Source organism: Elgaria multicarinata, chromosome 3 (genome assembly GCF_023053635.1).
Source record: "Elgaria multicarinata webbii isolate HBS135686 ecotype San Diego chromosome 3, rElgMul1.1.pri, whole genome shotgun sequence".
Lineage (NCBI taxonomy): Eukaryota > Metazoa > Chordata > Lepidosauria > Squamata > Anguidae > Elgaria > Elgaria multicarinata.
In genome coordinates this window covers 1,876,923-1,903,104 of record NC_086173.1, presented here as the reverse complement: position 1 = coordinate 1,903,104, position 26,182 = coordinate 1,876,923, and the positions used below count along the sequence as shown (strand labels likewise).

General features: G+C 48.2%; 1 protein-coding gene across 3 annotated transcripts; it reads left to right on the top strand.

The window, feature by feature from the left end:
- ILVBL (ilvB acetolactate synthase like) lies at positions 1-25,474 on the top strand. Of its 3 annotated transcripts, none has more exons than XM_063119034.1 (16): positions 1-86; positions 8,677-8,838; positions 9,790-9,991; positions 10,073-10,200; positions 10,456-10,594; positions 11,761-11,872; positions 15,975-16,074; positions 16,520-16,617; positions 17,183-17,319; positions 17,490-17,624; positions 17,808-17,922; positions 18,080-18,249; positions 19,683-19,753; positions 20,785-20,856; positions 21,701-21,806; positions 24,134-25,474. In XM_063119034.1, the coding sequence occupies exons 2-16, from the start codon at positions 8,701-8,703 to the stop codon at positions 24,310-24,312; spliced, it is 1,902 nt and encodes a 633-aa protein (XP_062975104.1). In that variant the 5' UTR covers positions 1-86; positions 8,677-8,700; the 3' UTR covers positions 24,313-25,474. The 3 variants fall into 3 exon arrangements, with proteins under 3 accessions (XP_062975104.1, XP_062975103.1, XP_062975105.1); XM_063119033.1 differs by lacking the exon at positions 1-86 and adding an exon at positions 1,151-1,534; XM_063119035.1 differs by lacking the exon at positions 1-86 and adding an exon at positions 2,306-2,364.
- The last annotated feature ends 708 nt before the right edge of the window (positions 25,475-26,182 follow it).

Below are 26,182 nucleotides of genomic sequence, written 5' to 3'. Positions count from 1 at the left end.
GTTCGCTACGGGTCGCGGTTTGGGCCATGCCGCCTCGGGGGCGCCTCGCTCGCGTCGCGTGAGCCGCGGAACGGGGCCGTTGCTAGGTAACGGGAGGGGTGGCGATGGCGGGGCTGCCCCCTCGTCTGGATGCGCCGTCGCGTGTCGCGGGGGGAGAGCGCGCGTCGCCTTCGTGCCGTCGGGACCAGCCCGTTCCTGCCGTGGGGGCAGCTGGGCGGAGGGAGGGCAGGGTAGGGCGGAGGGCGGCGGAGCCCCCACCCCTCTCCCGCTCTCCGGAGGCCTCAGCTGCGGGCGGGCGGGCGGGCGGGGGCCCCTTCCCGGCAGAAGGGCCCGGCCGCTCCGGGGGATCCGAGGAAGCGGCCTCGTGCCCATCCGTCCCCCCGAGCCCGGCGTTGCCGACACGGACTGGCAGCAGCGGGCTCCCTCCCGGGCAGGATCGCTCCCTCGCCCTTCCTGGCCGTGGCGGGGACGGATCCTGGCTCCCTGCGGCTGCCGGCAGGTCCGGGGGTGGGAAGTGGCGGGGAGCGGGAGCCGCCTCTTCCTCCTCCTCCCCCTTCCCTTCCCCTCTTCCTCCTCCTCCCCCTTCCCTTCCCTTCTTCCTCCTCCTCCCCCTTCCCTTCCCCTCTTCCTCCTCCTCCCCCTTCCCTTCCCTTCTTCCTCTTCCTCTACCTCTTCCCTCCCCCTCCTCCTCCTCCTCCTTCCCTTCCCCTCTTCCTCCTCCTCCCCCTTCCCTTCCCTTCTCCTCTTCCTCTACCTCTTCCCTCCCCCTCCTCCTCCTCCTCCCCCTTCCCTTCCCTTCTTCCTCTTCCTCCCCCTCTTCCCTCCCCCTCCTCCTCTTCCTCCCCCTTCCCTTCTCCTCTTCCTCCCCCTCTTCCCCCTCTTCCCTCCCCCTCCCCCTTCCCTTCCTCCTCCTCCTCCCCCTTCCCTTCCCTTCTTCCTCTTCCTCCCCCTCTTCCCTCCCCCTCCTCCTCTTCCTCCCCCTTCCCTTCTCCTCTTCCTCCCCCTCTTCCCTCCCCCTCCCCCTTCCCTCCTCCTCCTCCTCCTCCTCCCCCTTCCCTTCTCCTCTTCCTCTTCCTCCCCCTCTTCCCCCTCTTCCCTCCCCCTCTTCTTCCCCCTTCCCTTCCCTTCCCTTCCCTTCCCCTCCTCCTCTTCCTCCTCCTCCCCTCCCTTCCTCCGCCTCCTCCCCCTTCCCTTCCCTTTCCCTCCCGGGCTCAGTCCCGCGCTACGCCTCCTTAGAGTAGACCCGTCCAAATGCACGGGCCCTGAGTTGGGCTGCCGTCGGATGCAACCCGAAAGCGGCTTCTGCCTGGCAGCGGCAGCGGCAGCGCGCTGCTCCGCCCCTGCGAGCCTGGCAGCGGATTTGTTTATTTACTCTTTCCTCTTCCCTCTCGCCCTTTTGATACCGCCCAAACAGCCGACGCTGCGTGGGCGGTTCACAGCCTGCTTTCTGCCCGCGCCGCACTTTGCTCGGAGCGCTGCTGCCTTCGGTCGCGGGTTGCACGTCGGAAGCGCTGCGTGGCTGCTTGCTCGAAAGGTGAGGGTGGAGGTCGCCGCGTCGGGCTTGTCCCCCTGCCCTGCCCTGCCCTGCCCTCCCCGGGTTAGGGCATGAGGTTTGAGTAGGGTGGCCCTATGAAAAGGAGGACAGTGTGGCTCCTGTATCTTTAACACTCGTATTGAAAAGGGAATTTCAGCAGGTGACATTTGTATATATGGGGGACCTGGTGCAGTTAAAGGTGCAGCTGCCCTGCCCTCTTTTAAATCTGGTCACTCTAGTATGGCTCCTGCAGCGTTAACGGTGGTGATGAATTTCACCAGGTTCTCCATATATACAAACGACACCTGCTGAAATTCCCTTTTCTATGCAACTGTTAAAGACACAGGAGCCCGGTCCTCCTTTTCATAGGGTCACCCTAGGTTTGAGAGGTCTCCCCTGCTACATGTTGGGGTGTGGGGAGGGTGGCTCTCCACTATTGGAAGAGGATTATTTATTTATTTATTTATTTATTGCATTTCTATTCCGCCCAATAGCTGAAGCTCTCTGGGCAGATCACAAAAAATTAAAACCATTCAAAGTATAAAAACATGATGTAAAATGCAATATATTCTGCTCCTCACTCTCCGGGATCCTCTGTGGCTGTCAGCAGCTGCCAGCGCTTGTGGAAGGATCAGAGGAATGAAGCGCTCGTCCAGTTCAGTTAGATGACAATGATGATAATGGTGATGATAATGTGGATGATGATGATGATAATAATGATTAATAATTGAGAAGAGACCTTCCTTGCATATGAACTTTCAGGCAAAGGAGAGGAAAACATGGCATAAGAAAAAAGAAAAGAAAATAGCCATCAAGGAACTACCATTTGGGTGAGGTGGGATACTCAGAAGATAGTCAGTGACTATCCTTCCATGATTCACCCAAAATATAAAGTTTTAGCACAGGATTATTGGTGTATTGGGAAGTGATGAGTTTTTTGTATGGCACAGTAGTAGATGCTCCAATATATGAAACTTTGGGCAGGATATGATGCTAGGGCTTTTGGTACACCTAGGGGTGACCCATTACACCAGTTTTAAAATCTCTTCACTGGCTGCCAGTTAGTTTTCAGGTGAAGTACAAAGTGTTGGTTATTAACCTTAAAGCCCTACATGGTTTGGGTCTAGGCTACCTGCGGGAGCGCCTTCAATCCACCCCACACCCTCAGATCCCCTGGGAAGAACTTCCTTCAGCCAGCCAAAAAAAGATTGACAACTGTTACCCAGAGGACCTTCTCTTCTGCTGCTCCCAGACTGTGGAATGGCCTGCCGGAGGAGATTCGGCAACTTGACAGTCTTTCAGAATTTAAAAAAGTAATAAAGAATGATCTATTCCGGCAGGCCTACCCAGTGAAATTTTAGAATGTTTTTAGGATGTTTTAAGGATGTTTTAATTATGTGTGCTATGTTTTTAATTAGTTTTTAATGTATTTTATATTCATTGTTGTTTCCCGCCGCGATCCAAGTGGAGAGGCGGGTAAGAAATATAAGGACAGTGTCCTGGTGGTGGTAGTGTATGATTTGGAGTCATCCCAAGCCTATTTCAGGGTGCAACCAGACAGGGAGCATAATCTGTTCGTGTGCGTTGTGCTAAAACAAAGATATACGCCGGAGCTGATGTGCCCCGGCACCGTCTCATAGGGGCTAATAATCTCTTAGCGGCAGGGTGTATATTTGGAGTTGACCCAAAGGTTATTTTGAGGTGCAGAGGTATACAAACTTCAGTGCCTCAGCTTTTTGAGTTGTGGAACTAGGAAAGGGAAGTATTTGTATAGACATGGGGAATGTGATCTGTTTTCATCAGTTTTTAAAATAATGCTTCTGTTTCTTGTGTCACAGTTTCTGTTAAAGGCTCAGAAATCCAATAGGGTGATCATTCATGCAAAGTGCCTTAACTCTTGTGTGTTCCCCACCCCCAAAACACCCAGCTATTATATTCAGGAAGCTTGTAATTAAACTGCCCAAATTATTTAACAAAGTCCTGGGGAATAGTAGACTCCCAGAAACCTGATGAGAAGCCAGAATAATTATTAGCGAACCCCACCGCCAAAACCAGGTTAGCAGCAGGGGAATCCAAATATACCAATATGTTACTAAATCAGAGCATCAACCAAAGCTAGACTGACTAAGGCAAGGCAGCCAGATACAAGCTGCACAGAACTTGGACAGCTCCGAGGCAGGCCTCTTGTTCTGACAAGCTCCGGAATAGAACTGAAAAAAGCCACACACTTCCAAGACTGCTGTAGTCAGCTGGGCACATGAACCAATGAAGCAAACTGCCCTTTTGGCTATCCATGCCTCACCGTTTGTAGATTTGGTTATTGGTAAGTGGCCACCCAGCAGATCTTATCAATCTTACTGTTGGGGTGAAAAATCCACTTCCCTTCCCAACTGGGAATAACAAAGCAATCACAGCCTTTCCTCCATCACTCGAGGGTGTGAAAATTCCCTTAATCCCAAAAACGTGTCCATGGAATTGCAGCCTAAGATGATATGGTGATTATTATCTGGACTGTGATGTAAAGTCCATCACACCTACACATTTGTCCTGGTTTTCCCTCATAGAATCATAGAACAGTAGAGCTGGAAGTGGCCTAAAAGGCCATCGAGTCCAACCCCCTGCTCAATGCAGGAATCCACCCTAAAGCATCCCCGACAGATGCTTGTCCAGCTGCCTCTTGAAGGCCTCGAGTGTGGGAGAGCCCACAACCTCCCTAGGGAACTGGTTCCATTGTCGTACTTGAACAGTCAGGAAGTTCCATTCGAATTATCCCACTACGTTTCCATAGTATATGAAAGCTTGCAAACTTACACCTGTGCACTTGTACGTCGGTAGCACGTTGCTGTTATCCTGCTGAGGTTCACTCTCACCTTGTTTTCACCATTGCCTCTGCCCATTGATCTCCTTTGTACCTACTCCTACAGTTCATTGGTTGGTGGTAGTTGGACACCGCGCCCACCCTCCTTAGGTTGTTATTCCCTGTTGCTTAGGCTACAGCAGTTCCTCTCACCCTGCCTGGAGGCTTTGGAGCATGAAAATAGTAAAATCAGATGAAGACTTCTTACCTTTGAGTAAACGCCATTGAACAGAGAGACTTACTTCTGAGTAAACAGAAGTAAGCATGGGGTTGCAGAGCACTTCTTTCCAGTTTGCTGTTTTAAGACTTAAAAAAGAAAGCTTCTGAGTGACCACACTATTAATAATCAGTTCTATATGTGTTTACTCAGAAGTAAGACTCTCTCTGTTCAATGGGGTTTCCTCAAAGTTAAGCCAGCGTGTGATGTTAGCAGTTGAAATCAATGCGATTTACTTTTGTGTAAGGGAACCAGCAGATCTGTTGTTTATGAACTTGAAGATGCACAGCTTCGCATGATCAAAGGAATGGAAGAGCGCGCCTACAATCCTTCGCACTGGTGGACTATAAGCTCCAAAGGGTTTGAGGGAGGAAATCCAAAAAATCATTAAAAACCAAGGGATGACCCAGTCTGATTCAAGTTTGGTATGCTGAAATCCCTCCTTAAGAGCTATCACTGCCAATTTTGATCTCTTTATCTTTAAAACTTAAGTAGTTGTAAGCACTTGTTCAATTTCCATTTTAAAAATCCCTTAAAATTAAGGGATGATCCAATTGGATTCAAATTGGGCATGCTGAAGGCCCTCCTTAAATCCTATCACTGTGCAAATTTTGAGCTCTTTAACTTTAAAAATGAGGGCGTTGCTGGCAAGGAGGCTGCAGTTTCCAATTTTAAGGTGAAACTGCTTACTCAGAACATAGAGTTCAATGGGACCTGTTCTTGCTTCAGATGGACTGCTTATAAGCCACATGCAAATTTAATGCATAGATTAATTTATTAAACAACTAACACGCCTATCAGCCACCACTGGAGGTTGCCCAGAAAGGGAGAGAAGGAAAGAGGACTCCTTCCATCCTTCCCTTTTCTCCTGTCTCCTCTACTTTTCCACAGAAGGAGCTCAACAGAGCTTACCCGCACTTCACAAGTCATCAGATATGGAGAGGTAAAGCTTTGCGATCTCTTCTATTTTCCTTCTAAGTAATCAACACACCAGTTCCAAACTCAAGGCCCCTGGCTTTAGGAGTTCCCTGTGTCCACTTTCTTCCCAAACCCCTGCACGTGCTCAAAAACCCTCCTCCCAAACTCTCACAATCCTTGCTCAGTTGCTACCTCTGCCTCATACTTGCCCCTTTTGACTATCCGCACCTCCCACGGCAAGTCCTTCTGGCAATGGCCAAGGCAGTTTCTCAAATTGCCCACTGTCCCCCAAAAGGTTTCCTGCCCCTTTGCGTATTTAAAGAGAAGGAGGGGAGTGATCACGTTTAGAAGTCTTGCTCTGAGGCGTGACCATTCCTACCTCCACTTGCTTGCTGGTCCGGCCTGCTTTGTTCTTGTAACTCTAGGCGAGTTGGCGTTCTCAGAACAAGCTGTTCTGAGGCTGAGCACCCACCCGCAAGGCTTTGAGAGAGGGAACATATGAAGTCTCTGCCCTTCCCACTGTTATTCTTGGTTGGGCGCAAAACGCTTCTGTTGTACAAAGTTCTCTGTTCACCAAGTTCCCATTTGTACTCTCATGTATTCATACTTCTACACCTATGGAAACAGATTAATGGAACTTCTTGATACCTGTTGGTGCTTATGGTTCTGTAATATATCATTTACTGCTTTTAAATTATATGTTGTTTTAACTTGGTTCATGGTTTAATTTGTTTTTAACTGTGCATATTTATTGTTTTATACTGTATGCTTTTATCTGTACGCTGCCCTGAGATCTTAATGCTATAGGGCGGGATACAAATGTTTTAAATAAATAATAAATAAATGGGGGTGAGTGAAAGATTTTTCCTTCATTTGCAATTTTACTGAATATGTGTAAGACTGGGGTTATAAGAGTTTGTTGTCGTAGCATAGAGAAAGAAGCTTTTGGGAGGCATAGAATGGGTTTAAATGGATGTGCAAGTGATGGGGTAATGTTTTAATATTAAAGGGGCAAATAGGATTACAAACACTATATCAAGATGCTTTGGTTTAAATAAGGCCTGATGAAAACACTGTCCTTCAGTGGACAGTGACAAGGTGTCCTAGGAAGCTGAAACTTTCTCCCACTAATTCTTGAATATTGCCATTATGGGGATTTCAGCCTTGAGATTTCATTCTTGATTTCTGTTGCTGTTGTTTCCTATACTGGATGCTGAGCAGATAGTTCAATAGATTTGTTTGAGAAAGTTTAGCACAGTCTGTGCAGTATGCAGACCTTTAACAGATTTTTCACCTTCAGTCCCTTAGGAATAATGTCCTACAGTTTGCATTTGGTTAGAAAACTGATACTGTTCTGTATCTGAGCATATATTTGTGCACTCAATTCTTCATTCATGCTAAAGTTAGTATATTAACAGTTTTCAATTCCTTAATTGTTTCTTACAATCTAAATAATGGAAGCTACTGTATGTTATTGAGCTGTGATTTCCCAAAATATTTCCAAATATTAAAAAAAAAATTCTAGTGAAGCTGGGAATTTGTGTCCAGGTGTGCATTTTGCACAGTTGGGGCTAGAGTACCAACTGTGCCCATTCCTAGAGATATATGGTGGTATTAACATTTAAGTGCTGGTATTAACATTTAAAGCCCTAAACGGCTTGGGGCCAGGCTATCTGAAGGAACACCTCCTCCCATATGTACCTGCCCGGACCCTAAGGTCATCCTCAGGGGTCCTTCTCCGTGAGCCCCTGCCAAAGGAAGTGAGGCAGGTGGCTACCAGGAGGAGGGCCTTCTCTGCTGTGGCACCCCGGCTGTGGAATGAGCTCCCTAAGGAGGTTCGCTTTGGCACCTACATTATATGCTTTTAGACGCCAGGTGAAGACCTTTTTATTCTCCCAACATTTTAACAATCTATAAATTTTAAATAACATGGTTTTAAATTTGTAATTTTGCATTGCTGCTATTTTGTTTTTATCTGGTTGAGCTTTTATATTGTATTTTATATTATGGTTTTATACTGTTGTTTTATATTTTGAATGGTTTTAATTTTTGTGAACCGCCCAGAGAGCTCCAGCTATTGGGCGGTATAGAAATGCAATAAATAAATAAATAAATATATGACTTGGCCACGGTCATGCATACCTTAGATCCTGTTTGGGCTACTTCAGGAGAAGCCCTTCTTTTGGTACTGCCACCAGCAGAGGTGCATTTAGTGAGGGCATTAGAGATAGCCTTCTCGGTGGCTGCCCCCAGGCTCTGGAACTCCCTGCTGTGAGGCTAGGTTGCTCCCACCCCCTGTAAAAACATGTTTTTATTCAGGCAGCCCTTTGGCATATAAGGTGGTCTAATGCTGAAGGGTTTTTTCATTGGTTGATGCTTTCTATTTCTTTTATTGTTGTGTGTGTATTTTTAATTTGGTTTTTAATTTATCTGATTTATAAGCAGACTAGCTACGTCATTTTGCACCAATCCATACATAGTGCTCATTTCAATAGTCCAAGGTATGGATAACTTATCAAATCAAACCAGTTCAGAAATGGTCATAGCTGGCACACTAATTATGCACCTGTGCTCCTTGCCACTGCCGCCTGAAGATCAAAACCAAGCCAGTTGGTCAATACCTTTAACAGAGCCAGGCAAGATATCACGAAACAGTATGAAAGCTTTTGCGTTCTCCAGAGTTCTTTATCAGGCAGTATAGCACAAAAAGCAGGATGTGTGTGGGTTGGGGGGTGGGTTGGGGCGATACACCTACAAAAGTGAGAAGTCAATTGAACCCTAAATTGCATAGTATTACCTAGTTGTTGGAGGGAATGCAATAGAACTGGAAGCCTTCAATCCAAGACTGGGCAGGTTATTTCAAATCAGCATGTGAACTGCAAAGCAGCCTGTCTTGTCACTGCCAGAGGCTTGACCACCAACGGCTTTTATTCATTTGGAAAATATTTATTTGGTAAAATGGTACTTGAATTGCATTTGGACAGAACTTACCCTGCATTTATTTTTATTTGTTCGTCACCTTTAGTAAACTTGATATAAAACTTGAAAGTGGAATGTTTTATAGGGAATAGAATTCAAAAGAAGGCCGCTGTGTATGAGACATGCGGGTCATACCGTGACACTTACGTGTCTGTCTTCCTTTGGGGACAGGAGTGCTCCCTGGGCTGGCTTCAAATGGATCCTGACATGACCGATGTCACCGCAGCCTTGGGAGGCGCCTCGACATGGCTCTTGGCAGTGCTGGGGACTCTTACAGTGACTCTTCTTGGGGCAGCACACAAACTGGGGCTCATCCAGCAGCTCTGGTATCAGGTAAAGCAGAAACCGATTGCTGCCTTTAGATACTTGTAGTTCCCTATCGACAGGGAAACAAAAAGCCTTAAGAGAGGGTGGGCGGAGTCTGAACAGCTTAGATCCAAGCTTAGATCCAACCTAGAGTTGTGTCTCCCCCACTCTTGGTGGGTCGGTGTTACCCTGGGACTCAGTAACATTGGCTTGTGTTCAGATCATAGGGGTGCACAGTACATTTCATTCGGGGGTGCACCCAGGGGATATTGTTTATTTATTTATTTATTTTTAAAGACGAACATTTATTGAATGCTCCATCATAAAAGATATTACTTTTATTCTGTTTATTAAACACTGTAGACACTGATGTCCTACTCCCCGTTCAGCTTGCCTGGCCATTGCAGGTGACAGCAGGGTAATGAGGAGACACTCCTCAAGCCCCAATTGGCTGGAGGATGATCTTACGAGGCGATATGAGCCTTCGGAGTCCCTCCTCCTGGCCTTTTTGAAATGCAGCTCCTGGCAGAGAGATTCCCAGCAAAGCAATTCCTTTTTGCTCCTGCTGCTGGGAGCTACCGCACACTGTTGGGTGTGTGTGTGGGGGTGGGGGTGGGGGTGTGAGCGGCAACAGAGCAGCCATAGGGCCATTTCTGCTACGTCTAGAACCCGCTATGGATCCTCCTATGGACCCCTCAGTGTGGTGCTTATAGCTTGAGACATTAGGGTGTGCCTGGGCACACTTGGCACCTCCCTTGTGCGTGCCTATAGTTCAGATTAATTTCTTGGCAAAATATTTGTAGTTGGTAGTTTCCTTGAGACAAAACTATGGCTAGACCCATAGGAGGCCTCCGGTCTTTCTGCACCTCAATCCCTCTGGCTCTGTACTAGAGACACAGTAGGAAAGTAGTAGTCAGCAACCTTTTGTTGTGTTCTTCTGCTGAGGTCAGCACCAAAAGATGGCCCTGTCTGTTCCAGGTGGACCCTAAGAGCACTCGACATGGTGGGGAGATTGTGGCAGAAGTGCTGAAGGCTCATGGTGTGCACTACCTGTTCACGCTGGTGGGTGGACACATCTCGCCTATTTTGGTGGCCAGTGAAAAGCTGGGCATTCGTATTGTGGACACGAGGCACGAGGCGACAGCTGTATTTGCAGCAGATGCGGTGGCCAGGCTTTCAGGTACCCACTGTGTTCCTGTTAGTTTTTTGCCAAAGATGGAGGGACGCAGAATGACACTGTCCCTACACTTTTCTGTTGCAGGGACAGTGGGAGTTGCTGCAGTGACAGCAGGACCTGGAGTGACAAACACTGTGACAGCTGTGAAAAATGCCCAGATGGCAGAATCTCCTGTGTTGTTGATTGGAGGGGCAGCATCCAGACTGCTGAAGGTAGGGTAGCCCAGCCACTGGCCCCCGAGTTGGAGATGAAGGAAGAAACAGCTGGAGCTGGATGCTGCTCCTGGTTGGTCCTAGTTACGTTTTGGCCTTTATGCCTGGGCTCATTACAGCTCTCCCCAGCAGCACCTCTGCAGTTGGCAGGCCATTTTTATATGCGTTTGTGTATCTGACTGCAAGGCCAGCTGTATCTGTGTGGGACTATGCATACAAAGGTGAGCTTCCACTGTTTTCTCCCCACCAACTCAGGGCCGAGGAGCTCTCCAGGATATTGACCAGCTGACCCTCTTCAAATCACTCTGCAAATTCTGTGCTTCAGTGAAGTCTGTCCGAGATATTGGTCCTGTGTTGCAAAAAGCCATTGCCATTGCCCAGTGCGACACTCCAGGTATGCCACTCTACCATTGGTGTAGAACGAGGCTGTTCTGCTCACTCCGGGTTGCAGTTACTGAGCAGTGGGGTTTGGCAAGGTGGGAGCTAGTTATGAGCATGAAGCACTACTTCCTTCTTCACTAGGATAGTTGATAGATGCCTCTCCCCTTGCGTTTGCCACCCGCCTTCTACATGGGCCCTGGACGTCAGGACCTCTTTCCCTTTGGACAGTGCTACTTTGACATGTGTACTTAGGCTAAGGCAGAAATAAAATCTCAGCAGTCCAGAGCAGATGATAGCATGCCTTTATTTTCTTGTCCTAACAAGTTTGAGAGGTTGGGAATTTTCAGGCTCGGTTCCATGAAATGGAACAAAAATTAGCCTTTGGAACTTACTCACAGTATGCAAAGCAACTTGGATGTACTTTGAAAAGGCTTTTGCCATAGTATAATAGCGTTATATCAAGGTAGCACCTCCCTACCTTCTGCTGTAGGGGAGTTGCCCAACATCCCATCCCCTAATGTCCTTATGGAAGAATTGAAGGTTAGAAGGGAGAGCAGGCCAGCCTTCCAACGTCTCTCTGGCCTTTCGTCTGCTCACCTGGCAGTGGTGCTGGAGAGGATGGCCTCTGGAGCTTGTCTGCCTCAGTGGGAGGAAGCAGGCTGTCTCTCGTCCAGCACTTTGGAGCTGACTGATAGTGAAGAGGTGTATCACCTTCAGCATCTTTTTATCCGATCTTCTAAGGCTATGGTTAGAGAATTACCGTAGGCTCTTCTCTGGGCTTTACTAAGCTTCTGCCACTCAGCTGATGATTAGCTGGTGGATCCAGAAACCGAGGTTTAACTTTTCCCACATGGGTGCTTCCAAGTATGAAGCATAGAGTTGGAAAGGGCCATTTAGGCCATCAAGTCCAAGCCCCACCTCAGTGCAGGGATCCAGTTGAAAGCATCTCTAGAGAACCACAGTGGTGGGAGGGAGGTGGAGCACAAAGCTGTGAGTAGCCTTGTGATGCAAATGGGTTTGAGGTCCACAGCTGGGAAGGCGAGTTGTCCTCAGAGCATGCTTCTAATTTTAGGGGTTTTTAAAAGAAAGACAGGTTATGCCATCTTTGGGCAGTTCCTCACTAATGGAGATTTTGTTGACAAGGTGGGGTGATTCTAAAACATCCTGCTTGTCTTGCAGGCCCTGTATTTGTGGAATTTCCTTTGGATATTCTATATCCCTACCATTTGGTAGAGAAAGAAATGTCCAAGAAGAGTGCTTCTAAGAGCCTGACAGGAAAGGTTGTTAACTGGTAAGTGAATTTGTCCCCCAAACCCTCCCCAATCAGCAAAGCTATTAATTGATGAGTTGCTAGTTTCCAAACTAGCAACTCTTGCAAACTCCTGTCAGTTTCCTGGAATGGGGCCCCTGAAAATCTATTTTGTAAAAGCTCTTTTGTTCTAGTTACATTGGTTACCATTTTGTTTCCAGCTGGTGGTTATTTAACAGTTAGAGCCTTAAATGGTCTTGGACCAAGTTACCTAAAGAACTACGTTCACCCATATGATCCTCCCAATATGCTTAGATCAGCAGCAGCAGCAGCAATGCTCATATATCTGCTCATTAGAACAGCTACTTTGGCACATACAAGGGGCAGGGCTTTCTTGACGGTGGCCCCTCAATTTTGGAACTCCCTTCCTGTTGCTTTGGATGTTACACACCTTCAGATTAGACCTTAAAGAAAGCTTTAAAATCCTATTCATTCCACTCTCAACAGCCTCAGACTTGGCTTCATTTCCTCAATTCTTATAGTGCTGTTTTTATTTATTTATTTATTTATTTATTTATTTATTTATTACATTTCTATACCGTCCAATAGCCGGAGCTCTCTGGGCGGTTCACAAAAATTAAAAACATTCAAAGTATAAAACAACAGTACAAAAACCATAATATAAAATACAATATAAAAGCTCAACCAGATAAAAACAGCAGCAATGCAAAATTACGAATTTAAAACATCAAGTTAAGATTTATTTATAGACTGTTAAAATGCTGGGAGAATAAAAAGGTCTTCACCTGGCGTCTAAAAGCATATAATGTAGGTGCCAGGTGAACCTCCTTAGGGAGCTCATTCCACAGCCGGGGTGCCACAGCAGAGAAGGCCCTCCTCCTGGGAGCCACCTGCCTCACTTCCTTTGGCAGGGGCTCACGGAGAAGGACCCCTGAGGATGACCTTAGGGTCCGGGCAGGTACATACGGGAGGAGGCGTTCCTTCAGATAGCCTGGCCCCAAGCCGTTTAGGGCTTTAAATGTGAATACCAGCACTTGGAATCGGGCCCGGACCTGGACTGGCAGCCAATGAAGCTGGAAAAGGACTGGCGTGATGTGGTCTCGTCGGCCAGTCCCTGTTAGTAGGCGTGCTGCCCTGTTTTGTACCAGTTGAGGTTTCCGGACCGTTTTCAAAGGCAGCCCCACATATAACGTATTGCAGTAATCGAAACGAGAGGTTATCAGAGCATGCATAACTGTAGCTAGGCTATCTCTGTCCAGATAAGGGCGCAGTTCGTATATCAGCCTAAGCTGATAAAAGGTGCTCTTTGCCACTGAGTTCACCTGTGCCTCAAGTGACAGTTCTGGATCCAGGAGCACCCCCAAACTACAGACCTGATCCTTTAGGGGGAGTGCAACCCCGTCCAGGACGGGGCAAACATCACCTCGCCGGACAGATGAACCACCCGCTAACAGTACCTCCGTCTTGTCTGGATTGAGTCTCAGTTTGTTAGCCCTCATCCAGTCCATTACCGTGCCCAGGCACTGGTTCAGAACAGCCACTGCCTCACCTGGGTTTGATGAAAAGGAAATGTAGAGCTGGGTATCATCCGCATATTGATGACACCTCAGTCCACATCTCCGGATAACCTCCCCCAGTGGCTTCATGTATATGTTAAACAGCATAGGGGATAAGATAGAGCCCTGTGGAACCCCATGGCTTAGGAGCCACGGCACAGAGCAATAATCCCCCAGCACCACCTTCTGGAATCGGCCATCCAAGTAGGAGCGGAACCACTGCAACGCAGTACCTTCAACTCCCAGCTCAGACAACCTATCCAGAAGGATACCATGGTCGATAGTATCGAAGGCCGCTGAGAGGTCCAGGAGAACCAACAGGGTAGCACTCCCCCTGTCTCTCTCCCAGCAGAGGTCATCCCACAGGGTGACCAAGGCAGTTTCCGTTCCAAAACCAGGCCTGAAACCCGATTGAAATGGATCTAGATAATCTGTTTCATTCAAGAGTGCCTGGAGTCGTCCTGCAACTTTTTATATATTGATATGTGCTTGTGTCCAACACCTTTATTTGTAAGCTGATTTGAGGGGATATATCTTTGAAAAGTGGTATGTAAATGTATTTGAATGAATTAATAAATAAAAATAGGTATGTTCACATAGCCAAAAACCAAATCAATAACACTCGAACTGAGTGATCTTTGAAAAGGATAAAAGTTTACTGCATATATGCTTCTTCTAAAACTACAAAAGCAAAAGAATATTTCACAAGCTCACATGTGTGGAAAAAAATTGATAAATGCTTGTTCTCTCCCTGTATTTTACATACATGCTAGGTCTTTATAAAAACTTGGGACTGTTACCTTATGATGACTGTTGATTCCCTTCGTAAGACCATGTTCAAAGATGTGGAGCTTGAGTCATGATCCTCTCTATAACCTCAACGGGGCAATTCACATGTAATTAACCTACAATTTTCCAGGACACATGCCCTACACAAGCCACTTCCACTTACTGTAAACAACCTGTGATCAGAGGTTGTCAGGATGACATGTGAACCCAAACCTCTGGATTGTGTAGGGTGGATTCCTGCATTGAGCAGTGGGTTGGACTTGATGGCCTTTTAGGTACCTTCCAACTCTACTATTCTATGGTTCTATAAACAATCTAGCAATTAACCCAACAGCAAACCATGGGTTAACCCACCAATCTGGGTTTGCACGTCATGCTGACAACCTCAGATTCTGCCAGTCAGAGATTGTTCACAGTAAATGGAAGCACTTTGCATCATCATAAATTTATTTCTTACCTGCCTCTCCATTTTGATCGAGGCGGGGAACAACAGTGTCCCCACAAATGGGCTAAATAACTCACAGTTTTGTGTTGTGATCCTAAGTGGTGTTGCCCAGGACCTAATACAAGATGTAAATACTGTTGAACAAATTGGTGAGTTAACAAGCAGTGTCAAAGAAGCTATTGTAGAGAAGAGGGCTTCCTTCAGAAAATGGAAGTCTTGCCCAAGTGAGGAAAATAAAAGGGAGCACAAGCTGGCACAAGGGCGGTGCAAGCAAACAAGACGAGATGCAAAAAAGCATTTTGAAGAGCACATCGCTAATAATATCAAGGCCAACAATAAAGAATTCTTTAAATATATCAGAAGCAGGAAACCAGCTAGGGAAGCAGTTGGACCAGTAGATGACAACGGAGTTAAGGGAGTACTAAAGGAGGATAGGGAGATTGCAGAGAAGCTGAATGAATTCTTTGCATCGGTGTTCACTGCAGAGGATACAGGACAGATGCCTGTGCCTGAATTGAGGTTTTCAGGAAGGGAGTCTGAGGAACTGCAGCAAATAGTGGTGACAAAAGACGAAGTTCTCAACCTTATTGACAAACTGAAAGCAAATAAATCACCAGGCCCAGATGGCATCCATCCTAGAGTTCTCAAAGAACTCAAATATAAAATTGCGGACCTTCTAACAAAAATATGCAACATCTCCCTAAGCTCAGCCTCTGTACCAGAGGACTGGAAGAGGGCCAATGTAATGCCATTTTTCAAAAAGGGATCCAGGAAATTACAGGCTGGTCAGTTTGACATTTGTTCCAGTTAAAAGGGGGTTGGATACATACTGGAGGAGAAAGCTGTCAATGGCTCCTAGCCCTGATGGTTATGTGCTATCTCCAGTAACTGAGGCAGTAAGCCTGTGTGCACCAGTTGCTGGGGAACATGGGCGGGAGGGTGCTGTTGCACCGTGTCCTGCTTGTTGGTCCCTGGCCGACAGCTGGTTGACCACTGTGTGAACAGAGTGCTGGGTTAGATGGACCCTTGGTCTGGTCCAGCAGGGCGCTTCACATTAATCGTAAGATGCAGCAATTCTTTGATCCAGCATTCTGTTTTATACTGGGCCAGGGAGGGCAGATTTTTTTCCTTTTGGCCTGCAATACTCTACAGTTTGCCACATCAAGGCCCTGAGCTTTTCGGTATGTGTTAAGTGCCCATATTTTGGGCAAGAACTGATGGGGCAGGGGGGTTCTTGAGCATCTATGGCTTCTGTGCTAAAGTCCACACCCTCCTGTATGTCGCAGCCATGCCTCTCGGCCTCAGTGATCACGTTCTCTTTGTTTTCACCTAGGTATCTGCACAGGTATATGGCGAACATCTTTGCCGGGGCATGGCAGGTGCGGAACTTTTCACCTCTGCCAGTGACCGTGCCGAAGGCCACAAAGGAACAGGTGAGACTCCCGATAGAAAGCATCATTATGTAAGGCCCGGGAGTCCCAAATGAAGTTTAAAAAGTGAAAAGTGAGGAGCTGGGTGTATCTTATTTATCATTTTTGTCCTGCTTTTCAGACAAATATTGTTTCCCTACATCTTCTGTTTTCCTACCCCCTCTGGCACTTCCTGTCTTCTCTAGAGAGGGCAAAGTCACTGTTACCTTTGCAAGGGGACAAACTAAGGCTAGCAGACACGTTCGCCACTGTTACCAGCCAAGCCCTGGAATCCTTGTCTTCCCACATACGCTGCCCCCAGGATTAGGAGGTGCTTCCTCCCTTCTTTGAAACATTTCCCACCCCACCCCCCTGCAAGAGTGTCTACATTACTCCAAATTACATTACTCCATTACATTACTTGGTACTTGCTCTCAGCCTGGTCTCACCTGGGCATGCTTTTGTGCAGGTACAACGGTGTGTGGAGCTCATCAGCCGGGCTAAGAAACCAGTCATTCTTCTTGGCAGCCAAGTGACCCTGCCTCCAACACCAGTAAAGAAGCTCAGGTAAGTTGTGCTTCTTGGCCACCAGAGGCGTTCAGAAGAGGCTGAGCAGCAGATTGGGGCGTCCTTCATGTCCTGTGTACATCTTGCCTGTGCCACAACCACGCAATCTGTGCCTGTATCCCGTACCCGCTATTAGACAGGCTACCGCCACACCTGCGGAGCAACATAATTGCTTAGGAGATGTAGTCTAGGTCTTGGGAAGCCAAACCAATAAGGAAACCAGAGCTGGATCAGAGGGGAATAGAGGAGTCCAGATTAATAGGTTGCGAGGGGAGACGGGATAGAGGCTACGGGTCACTGGCTGTCGCTGGCTGCTGATGGATGATCATAGAATCATAGAATAGCAGAGTTGGAAGGGGCCTGCAAGGCCATGGAGTCCAACCCCCTGCTCAATGCAGGGATACACCCTAAAGCATCCCTGACAGATGGTTGTCCAGCTGCCTCTTGAAGGCCTCGAGTGTGGGAGAGCCCACAACCTCCCTAGGGAACTGGTTCCATTGATGGTACAGTTGGACTCTCCTCCTCCTCCTCCTCCTCCTCCTCCTCCTCCCTCCTATCCTTACAGAGAGGCTATAGAGGAACTCGGGATCCCATGCTTCCTGGGAGGCATGGCCCGTGGCATGCTGGGAAAGAACAGTCCATTGCACATCTGTCAGAACCGCCGTGAGGCACTCAGGGAGGCAGATGTGGTCATTCTTGCAGGTAACTGGGTCTGGGAGGTTAGTGCTGGCTGTTTGCTGAGGCAGCAGTGGGACAATTGGCAGCAGTGGGACAATTTGGGGAAATTTGGAGGGTGGCAAGTATTTCTGTGGATATGCGGTGGGCATCTTTAGTGATGATCTCATTTCCGTAACTCCTGTCCTCCTTTCCAGGCACAGTCTGTGATTTTCGTCTGTCATATGGACATGTCTTGAGTAAACGCAGCAAAATTATCGCTGTTAACAGGAACCGGGAACAACTGCTGAAAAATGCACATATATTCTGGACACCTCACATAGCCGTAAAGGGTGAGAAGCCTGCCAGGGGCTACACGATGGGAGTTGTGGGGAAGCGTCACAATTTGGCATGGGAAGGATTGCTGGAGGGAGGGGATGGTGCTTCGTGCCCTGAGGACGAAGCTGTGTTGGCTGCGTGAACCTCCCTTCCTGGGCCTTGAGCTTTTCAGGCCTCCTGCAATGCTTTTCCCACAGGAGATGCCGGCTCCTTCCTGGTGCGCTTGAGCCAAGAGTTGAAGGGCTATTCGTGTCCCCAGGACTGGATAACGAGTCTGAAGGAGGCTGATCACAAGAAAGAGAAAGCAAACAGGTTAGAAACCCTCCTCATTGGTGGGCTTGCCACGCACACGTGTTCGCGCCAAGATTCTGACCCTTTCGCCCTGCCCTTGCGCACCACTGTGATATGCAAAGGGTAGGGCTGGCCACGGAGGTGTCTCAAGCCGGTCTCTGCCCCTTGTTCCTCCCAGAGAGAAGGCAGAAGTGCCGACAGAGCAGCACCTGAACCCGCTGAAGCTGCTGCACCATGTGGACTGTTTGCTCCCAGAAGACAGTGTGCTGGTTGCAGATGGAGGTGACTTTGTGGGGAGCGCTGCCTATATTGTGAAGCCCAGGGGGCCACTCGGCTGGCTGGATCCAGGTAACACGAAATTAGCCGGTATTAAGCGTTGGTGGGGAATTGTGGCGGAACCCGAAACCCCGGGTCCCTGTGGTTCGCTGAGTGGTGGTCAAAAACAATCAAGACACAATTTCTCTCTCTTTAGAAGATTTATTACGAGCAGCGCTGCAAGGTTTCCACAATTTCAGGAAAGGTTAACATATTTATCGGGTCAGGTCCCCTCAGATACAATGGCAGAACCTTCCCACCAATCATAATACACCAATCATAATACGTAATACTGCTCTGCAACACAGCAACCAATGAGAAGCAAATTACCTAGGCATACACAGAGTTCAGGTACTTCTCTGACTAGAACGCCATAATGGGTATTGTAATAGCTACAGGAAATACATCTCCATCTGTTTCCTAGTTGTGGTTAGCTCGCCTTTAAAAATACGTCTTATTTATTTCCTTTTTGTGGTTAGCTAGCCTTTAAAAATACCCCACTCTCTGTTTAACGGTGACAGCAAGCGTTTTGTGACTGTTTTGTGACAGCAAGTGTAAAATTAAAAAATAGGGTTTAATTAAGCAGGAAGATATGAACTTTCTGTTGTATTGAGCTAATGTGTTATAATGTGTTATAGAGCCATTTCCCTATACCTGTGGGCATTAGGTAAAAGAGCCAGCTTGATTTCCTCGACAGGAAGCTTTAAGTGTATTGTATCCTGGGTGGTGGACTTCATGCTCTGACATGGAGGCGCTGACAAGCCCCAACTTGGGGATCCTCGTGGCATTTCACTATTGATACGTCTTGAGCAGAGCCCTCTGCAGAATGCAGCACGAGGCCATGTGAACACCCCACCCTGGAAGGATATTTGCAGTTCTGCTAAACACCCATCCAGCTCCACAACTCTACAGAAGGGAGCCTTATGGGGCAGATCCCCCAACTTCGGCCTGCCAGAGGCTGTGAGATGGATGAGTCCAAGGAAGTCTGTATTTTGGGGCTTTCTTGAATAACTTTAATGGAAGGCATAATCCAGGGAACATCTTTTGTGAAAGGATTTCAGAAAGAAGGACAACTGAGGATAGGACAAGCAGGTAGATTTAAGGAAAAGATCAGGAAGAATGTAACTTCAAGGAGTTTTTCTGCTTGGATCAAGATGCTTCCAGATATTGTGCTTTGTCTCTACTTTTGAGGGCTTTAAAAAGAAGCTAGTTCAAGCCCTGATCACTGGGACTGCTTAGGTAGCACGTGCCTTTCCTTGGCACAGGTCTGTGGGCTGTTGTATTTGTTTACTGACAATATGTATACTCCATCTTTCCATCTTGTCTATAAAACGCCCAAGGTGGCTAACATCAACAGATCATATTCCCAAAAAACTACGCCGACATAAATGGATAAGGGCCCGCAGGAACAGTTAAGGCAGCTGCAGGCTCCCTTCAGCCGCTGACTCCGTTTCTTCTGCCTGCAGGAGCCTTTGGAACCTTGGGGGTTGGTGGAGGTTTTGCCTTAGGAGCCAAGCTCTGCCGGCCGGACTCAGAGGTTAGTGCATAGGAGTGGGAAGACATGGGTGGAAGGTCTGGTGCGTTGTCCGCAAAAGAGGCGCTGGGATGAATGCTTCAGTCCCCAGGCTGTCTGTTTGCTTTTGTGAACCTTCTCCAGATCATAGAATCATAGAACAGCAGAGTTGGAAGGGGCCTACAAGGCCATCGAGTCCAACCCCCTGCTCAGTGCAGGAATCCACCCTAAAGCATCCCTGACAGAGGCTTGTCCAGCTGCCTCTTGAAGGCCTCTAGTGTGGGAGAGCCCACCACCTCCCTAGGGAACTAATTCCACCATCGCACTGCTCTAACAGTCAGGAAGTTTTTCCTGATGTCCAGCTGGAATCTGGCTTCCTTTAACTTGAGCCCGTTATTCCGTGTCCTGCACTCTGGGAGGATCAAGAAGAGATCCTGGCCCTCCTTGGTGTGACAACCTTTTAAGTATTTGAAGAGTGCTATCATAGAACAGTAGAGCTGGAAGGGGCCTAGAAGGCCATTGAGTCCAACCCCCTGCTCAGTGCAGGAATCCACCCTAAAGCATCCCTGACAGAGGCTTGTCCAGCTGCCTCTTGAAGGCCTCTAGTGGGGGAGAGCCCACCACCTTCCTAGGGAACTGATTCCACCATTGCACTGCTCTAACAGTCAGGAAGTTTTTCCTGATGTCCAGCCGGAATCTGGCTTCCTTTAACTTGAGCCCGTTATTCCGTGTCCTGCACTCTGGGAGGATCGAGAAGAGATCCTGGCTCTCCTCCGTGTGACAACCTTTTAAGTGTTTGAAGAGTGCTCTCATGTCTCCCCTCCATCTTCTCTTCTCCAGGCTAAACCTGCCCAGTTCTTTCAGTCTCTCCTCACAGGGCCTTGTTTCCAGACCCCTGATCACCCTGGTCGCCCTCTTCTGAACCCGCTCCAGCTTGAGCCGCTCTGCTTTTTAGTGACAGTTGCTTACCCCTGGAAAAGCAAATAGGATGCAAATTGGTCTCCCCACCTGGTGTCTGATTGCTGAACCTGCCCTCCTTTTTATATCATTGTCAGGTCTGGATCCTGTATGGAGACGGCTCTCTCGGGTTCAGCATCATGGAATTTGACACCTTTGTGCGGCACAAGGTAACTGTAACCCTTTCCAGTTTCTTGGGATCCTGTGTTCACTCAGCGTTTGTAGGTATGGGTGCAGGAAACACCTCGAGATGGGAAGGGAAGGCCGGCTGTTGGAGCTATGGCAGCTTTGCCAAGTGACCCGGTCCATAGCAGCTTCCTGTTTGATTGCAGGTTGGCAGCTGGTTTTGGTGAGATGGGGACAGGAGGCACAAATCCTCTTCTTCCATCCCCCCCACTGGCCTCTTAGCAAATCGAACGAGCCTGCCTCCCTTCCTATCACATTCTCCCTCTCTGTGTTCTTCCTAAACGTGTCTGGTGGGTTGCTGGAGCAAGAAGGGTGCAAATGATAAGCGATGGCGGGCCCCTTCTCTTGGTTGAACTCTTCTCTCCTGCCCCAAGCATGCAACTCAGGAATGGAAGGGAGAGAAAAATAGACATACCCAAGGGAGAGGGGTGGGTGGGTGGGCTTCCCTTTTCTCCCCTGCTTTTGTCTCTTCCACCTTCTCAACCCTTCATTTGTTTCAGGTAGTGGGTGGAGAGAAGAAGGCAGGCAGGGGGATTGGGCTCAGGAACCACATGACTGAGAGATAATTCTCCCTCCTTACGTATTTTTGAGACAGGTGAAGGGGGCTTTAGGTCAGCCAGCAGCCAAGATTGCAACAGGGTCTCCTCTTTTCCTCTTCCCTCACGGCAGGGCCTTTGGGTAATGGCTTCATCCAAAATTCCGTAGCCCAATCAGTACTAGTACGTATTATTAGCGTGCGGCTAAATAGCAAAAGTGTTGCCAGGGGAGGACTGTGGGCGCACTTTCTCAGCTCTGTTCGGTTCTACAACGTTTTGTCTTCTTTGTCAGATACCAGTCATCGCCTTGGTGGGGAATGATGCCTGCTGGGGCCAGATCTCCCGAGATCAAGTGTCCTTGCTGGGTAGCAATGTAGCTTGTGGCCTGGAGTATCTCGGTGAGTTAATAGGCTGCATAGCATGAGGTATGGCATCCTGCACACAAATCATTCACACATATGGGCTCTGTGCCTGTGTGGAGCCTCGCTTCAGGAAGAAGTGAGCAGTACGACAATGGAACCAGTGACCTAGGGAGGTGGTGGGCTCTCCCACACTGGAGGCCTTCAAGAGGCAGCTGGACAAGCATCTGTCAGGGATGCTTTAGGGTGGATTCCTGCATTGAGCAGGGGGTTGGACTCGATGGCCTTGTAGGCCCCTTCCAACTCTGCTATTCTATGATTCTATGATCAGGAAAAACTTCCTGACTGTTAGAGCAGTACAACAATGGAACCAGTGACCTAGGGAGGTGGTGGGCTCTCCCACACTGGAGGCCTTCAAGAGGCAGCTGGACAAGCATCTGTCAGGGATGCTTTAGGGTGGATTTCTGTGTCGAGCAGGGGGTTGGACTCGATGGCCTTGTAGGCCCCTTCCAACTCTGCTATTCTGTGATTCTGTGATCAGGAAAAACTTCCTGACAGAGCAGTACGACAATGGAACCAGTTCCCTAGGGAGGTTGTGGGCTCTCCCACACTAGAGGCCTTCAAGAGGCAGCTGGACAGGCATCTGTCAGGGATGCTTTAGGGTGGATTCCTGCATTGAGCAGGGGGTTGGACTCGATGGCCTTGTAGGCCCCTTCCAACTCTATGATTCTATGATAAAATTCTCAAGCTGAGGGACATTTTGGCGGGACACCCCCCCCCCCCCCGGTCTCAGGGCGCGTGCCTAGGCAGGTTCCCGCTTTTCCCCTCAGCTCCTTTGCGACCACCATAGCTGGTGCCTCGTTGGGAAGTTGCTCTCTGAGAGAGAATTGTCCGTAGCTGAGGTCTTCTTCTTCTTTCTTCTTTCTTCTTTCTTCTTCATCTCAGAGATTTGTTTTTCTTCTCTTCCATATCACTTCCTGAGCTTTTTTTTTTTTGCTGAAGTAAAAACAAATTTGCCTGGCCCTCAAAGCACCGCTCCGCTGTGGCACAGAGCTGCCGGCCGCAGGCAGCCACTGTGCGTGCGTTATGGAGAAGCCCCTGTGGTAGAAACTTAGCCCTTTTCTAAACAGACCAAGAGCTTTGGAGAAAGGCACTGGAAATAGTGGATCAGCGGGAGCATTCAGAGAACGCACATAGCAGAGCCTCTGCTTCTGCATCAGTGACGCTGGTGTCTTCACCAGCACCTTCGCCCCCAAGGCTCTTGGTCTGATCCACCTACTCCGGGACGTTCAATCTCTATGTCATTGGCTAAGGTGACAGTCTATTGACAGCATTTATTTATTTATTTATTTATTTATTACATTTCTATACCGCCCAATAGCCGGAGCTCTCTGGGCGGTTCACAAAAATTAAAACCATTCAAAGTATAAAACAACAGTATAAAACCATCATATAAAATACAATATAAAAGCTTTAACAAAGCTATCAAGACTGATCTCTTCTGGCAGGCCTATCCAGTGGAATTTTAGGATGTTTTTAGTTTCTTAACCATACTTTCTTAACCATGAACAACCCAGAAAGAGAATCCAGGGTGAATTGTTTATACGATAGGTTGTCATTACATGTGAATCCAGAACTGTGGTTTGTTCGTGAGTTGTTTCATCAGACTACAGACGCGGCAGGCAAGAGCAGTAAAAATGACTCCAGCCTCTAAGCATGCCAGTGCTGCAATGCCACAAAGGCATATGGGATACAGGGAGGGAGTGATCAATGGATATGGGATTGAGAGAACCATGGTTTTTCCATGATTTACCATACAAACCCTGGGTAGGACAACAAACCATGAGTTTGCATTATGCGTGAATAAGGTGTGATCTGCATGTTTTGTTAGCTTCTGTTATGTATACAATTTTATACTTGTACTATATGGCTGGTAGGTGGAAATACGCTGTTTAATAAAATAAAAAGGGAATCAAGAAAAAACGAAGGCTTATTGAAAATAAGAGTAAAATATGACAAACCTAATTAAGCGAAATAATTTAGAAAATGGTGTTTGCACTGAGGAGTCCAGCTACAGGAGCGGTGAAGGCAGCTGAGCTCCCGTTAAACTCTAGGTGGTTCGCAGCTGGGTTTATTGATTTGGGCCAGAAATTGCCAAGCTTTGGAAAGATGGAATTTACGAAGTGGAAACATGCCTTTCCTTCAGCATTGAGTATACAGAATCATAGAATCGTAGAGTTGGAAGGGGCCTATAAGGGAAGTGCTAGGCTTGAGCCGGGCATCCTTCTGTTTTAAAAATGAAGCCGTCTGTCCCCTCTTTTAGTGCCCTCTTCCCCATTGCTCATGATTGATGCTCTTCCCTACAGATTACCACGTGGTGGCAGAAGGTTTAGGAGGGAAAGGCTTCCTACTCAGCCGCCAGAATGAGGAGCAAATGGATGACATCCTCAGAACAGCGCAGTCTGAGTGCAGGCGTGGGCGACCCGTCCTCCTCAATGCCCTGATAGGGAAAACAGACTTCCGCGATGGCTCCATCTCTGTGTAGTGGGGTGCAGCCTGTGGGGCCCAGCTGGAGAGGAGAGCTTCTGCCTCGCGCCGAGGGAGCTGGCTCAAATGAATGTCTCCCGGGTACCTTTGTGTGGGCAGCCCTGGGGGTCAGAATCGCTAGCCCCTGCCCTGGCTCCACGAGCCCTCTTGCAGCCCTTCTACCAATGCCAGGTGCCCTCTACTTCTTAACTCGGATGTCCTGCTGAAGTCTTCGTTTGTGCTCCGCCCCCACCATTTGCACACAGGTAGTAACAGAGAGTTTAACCCGTTTCTTGGTGAATCACTTTTACTGGTTTTAGTGGCAGCTTTCATTTCATTATGTCTAACACCATAACATTCTCTGATTGATTAGCTCATGCTTTACTTGCCATAGCCAGGACCAAAGAACACCGCCTTCCTCTTCCCCACCCTGCCAAGTACACATTTCCCCACTTCAGGTTTAAGAATGGGGGCTGGGGGGCCGGGGGGGGGCCTTCAGGTGTTTTGGCCAACAATTCCCATCAGCACTCACCATTGGCTATACTGGCTACAACTGATGGGAATTGTGGGCAAAACATCTGGAAGGCCACAAATTGCTACACCCCTTTTCCAACACAGGTAGACATGGCTCACTCCTAAAGCAGCCATGTAAGTAGATCTCTGCTGTTGGGTTTGCAACTGAAACTGGGATTGATTGATTGATTGCCCCACCTCTCTCCTCAGACTGGGTGCTCTATTTTCTTCCTTGGGGGACTTAGAAGGGACTTTTAGCCCTCAGAATATCCTTTCCATCCCCATGTGTACATGTAGCTATCTGGTCATGCAGCAGTATTGGGTGCGAATTTGGTGCTGGACAGGCTGATAGCACATCCTTTTGAACCCCACCTGTACATTGCCTAGGTCCTCTGCCAGCCCTACAGATACTTTCCTGCCCCAGCAACTGCTCATATTCTGACTGAGGATAGTCTTGTGCCTATAAGCAGCTTCTCCTTTTGTCTGCCCCCTAAGGCTAGCATTCCCTGCCCTTCTGGTAAACATTCTCAGGAAAGGGGGATAGCAGGCGAACCATGGGAGGGTGTTGAAAGAGTCATTCTCGGACTACTCTTCTGCCTTTGCCTCTGCCCCTTCAGAAATGACTGTGCAGCCTTCTGCAGTGCAAACAATAAAGGGATAGGACTCTTGCTACCTCGTGGAGTGTTCTCTGTTCTGAACTGTTCCTGCTCTGGATCTACCCCAAGATTCTGATCTTCCATCAGCCAGTCCACAACTGGGCTTCCGTATGTCTCTGTAACATATAAAAGAGTATCGGGGTGGGGGGAATCTTACAAAATGATCCTATGTGTGTTTACTTGGAAGCAAGTCCTCTCAAGTTCAGTGGACATTGAATTGCAGCACGTTTGCAAGTCTTCAGCGTAACAAAATAAAGGTTTAAATGTACTGTGGCAAGCAAGGACAACAGCTGAACCACTGAAACAAAAGTTAACCTTTGAGCTTCCTCCTGTCGATGAACTAAATGCAGCTGAATCGTGTCTTATGAATCGTGTCAGTGGTATTCCAAATTATTGGCAGCACCATGAAAGTCCAGAGGTGCTCTCTCTCGCTCTCGCTCTCCCCTCGTCCTGCTCCGGCCTTCCCCAAGGCAGAAGCCATCAGGCCCCTTCTTGCTTCACCCTTTAAATAAATGTGGAGTTGCATGGCCCTCTCAAAATGAAGGCATGTGTGACTTCCAGTTCCCTTGGCCAGTGTCCATCAGAGACAACCAGCTAAGCCTCTGTCTATGGAAGTCTCATGAAGTGGCCCAAGACGGGGTGGGCTCCTGCCCTTGTCTCCTGCTGCGTCTTTTTGTTTTGAAGATGCGGGACTGCCTGTTTGGCAACAAAACAGGGCAC

Coding starts and splice junctions, on each gene's coding strand:
- ILVBL (XM_063119033.1), top strand. CDS start 1,283: ATGCAACCCGAAAGCGGCTTCTGCCTGGCAGCGGCAGCGGCAGCGCGC. Junction 16,618..17,182: donor ACACCAGTAAAGAAGCTCAG/GTAAGTTGTGCT, acceptor CTATCCTTACAG/AGAGGCTATAGAGGAACTCG. Junction 20,857..21,700: donor ACACCTTTGTGCGGCACAAG/GTAACTGTAACC, acceptor CTTCTTTGTCAG/ATACCAGTCATCGCCTTGGT.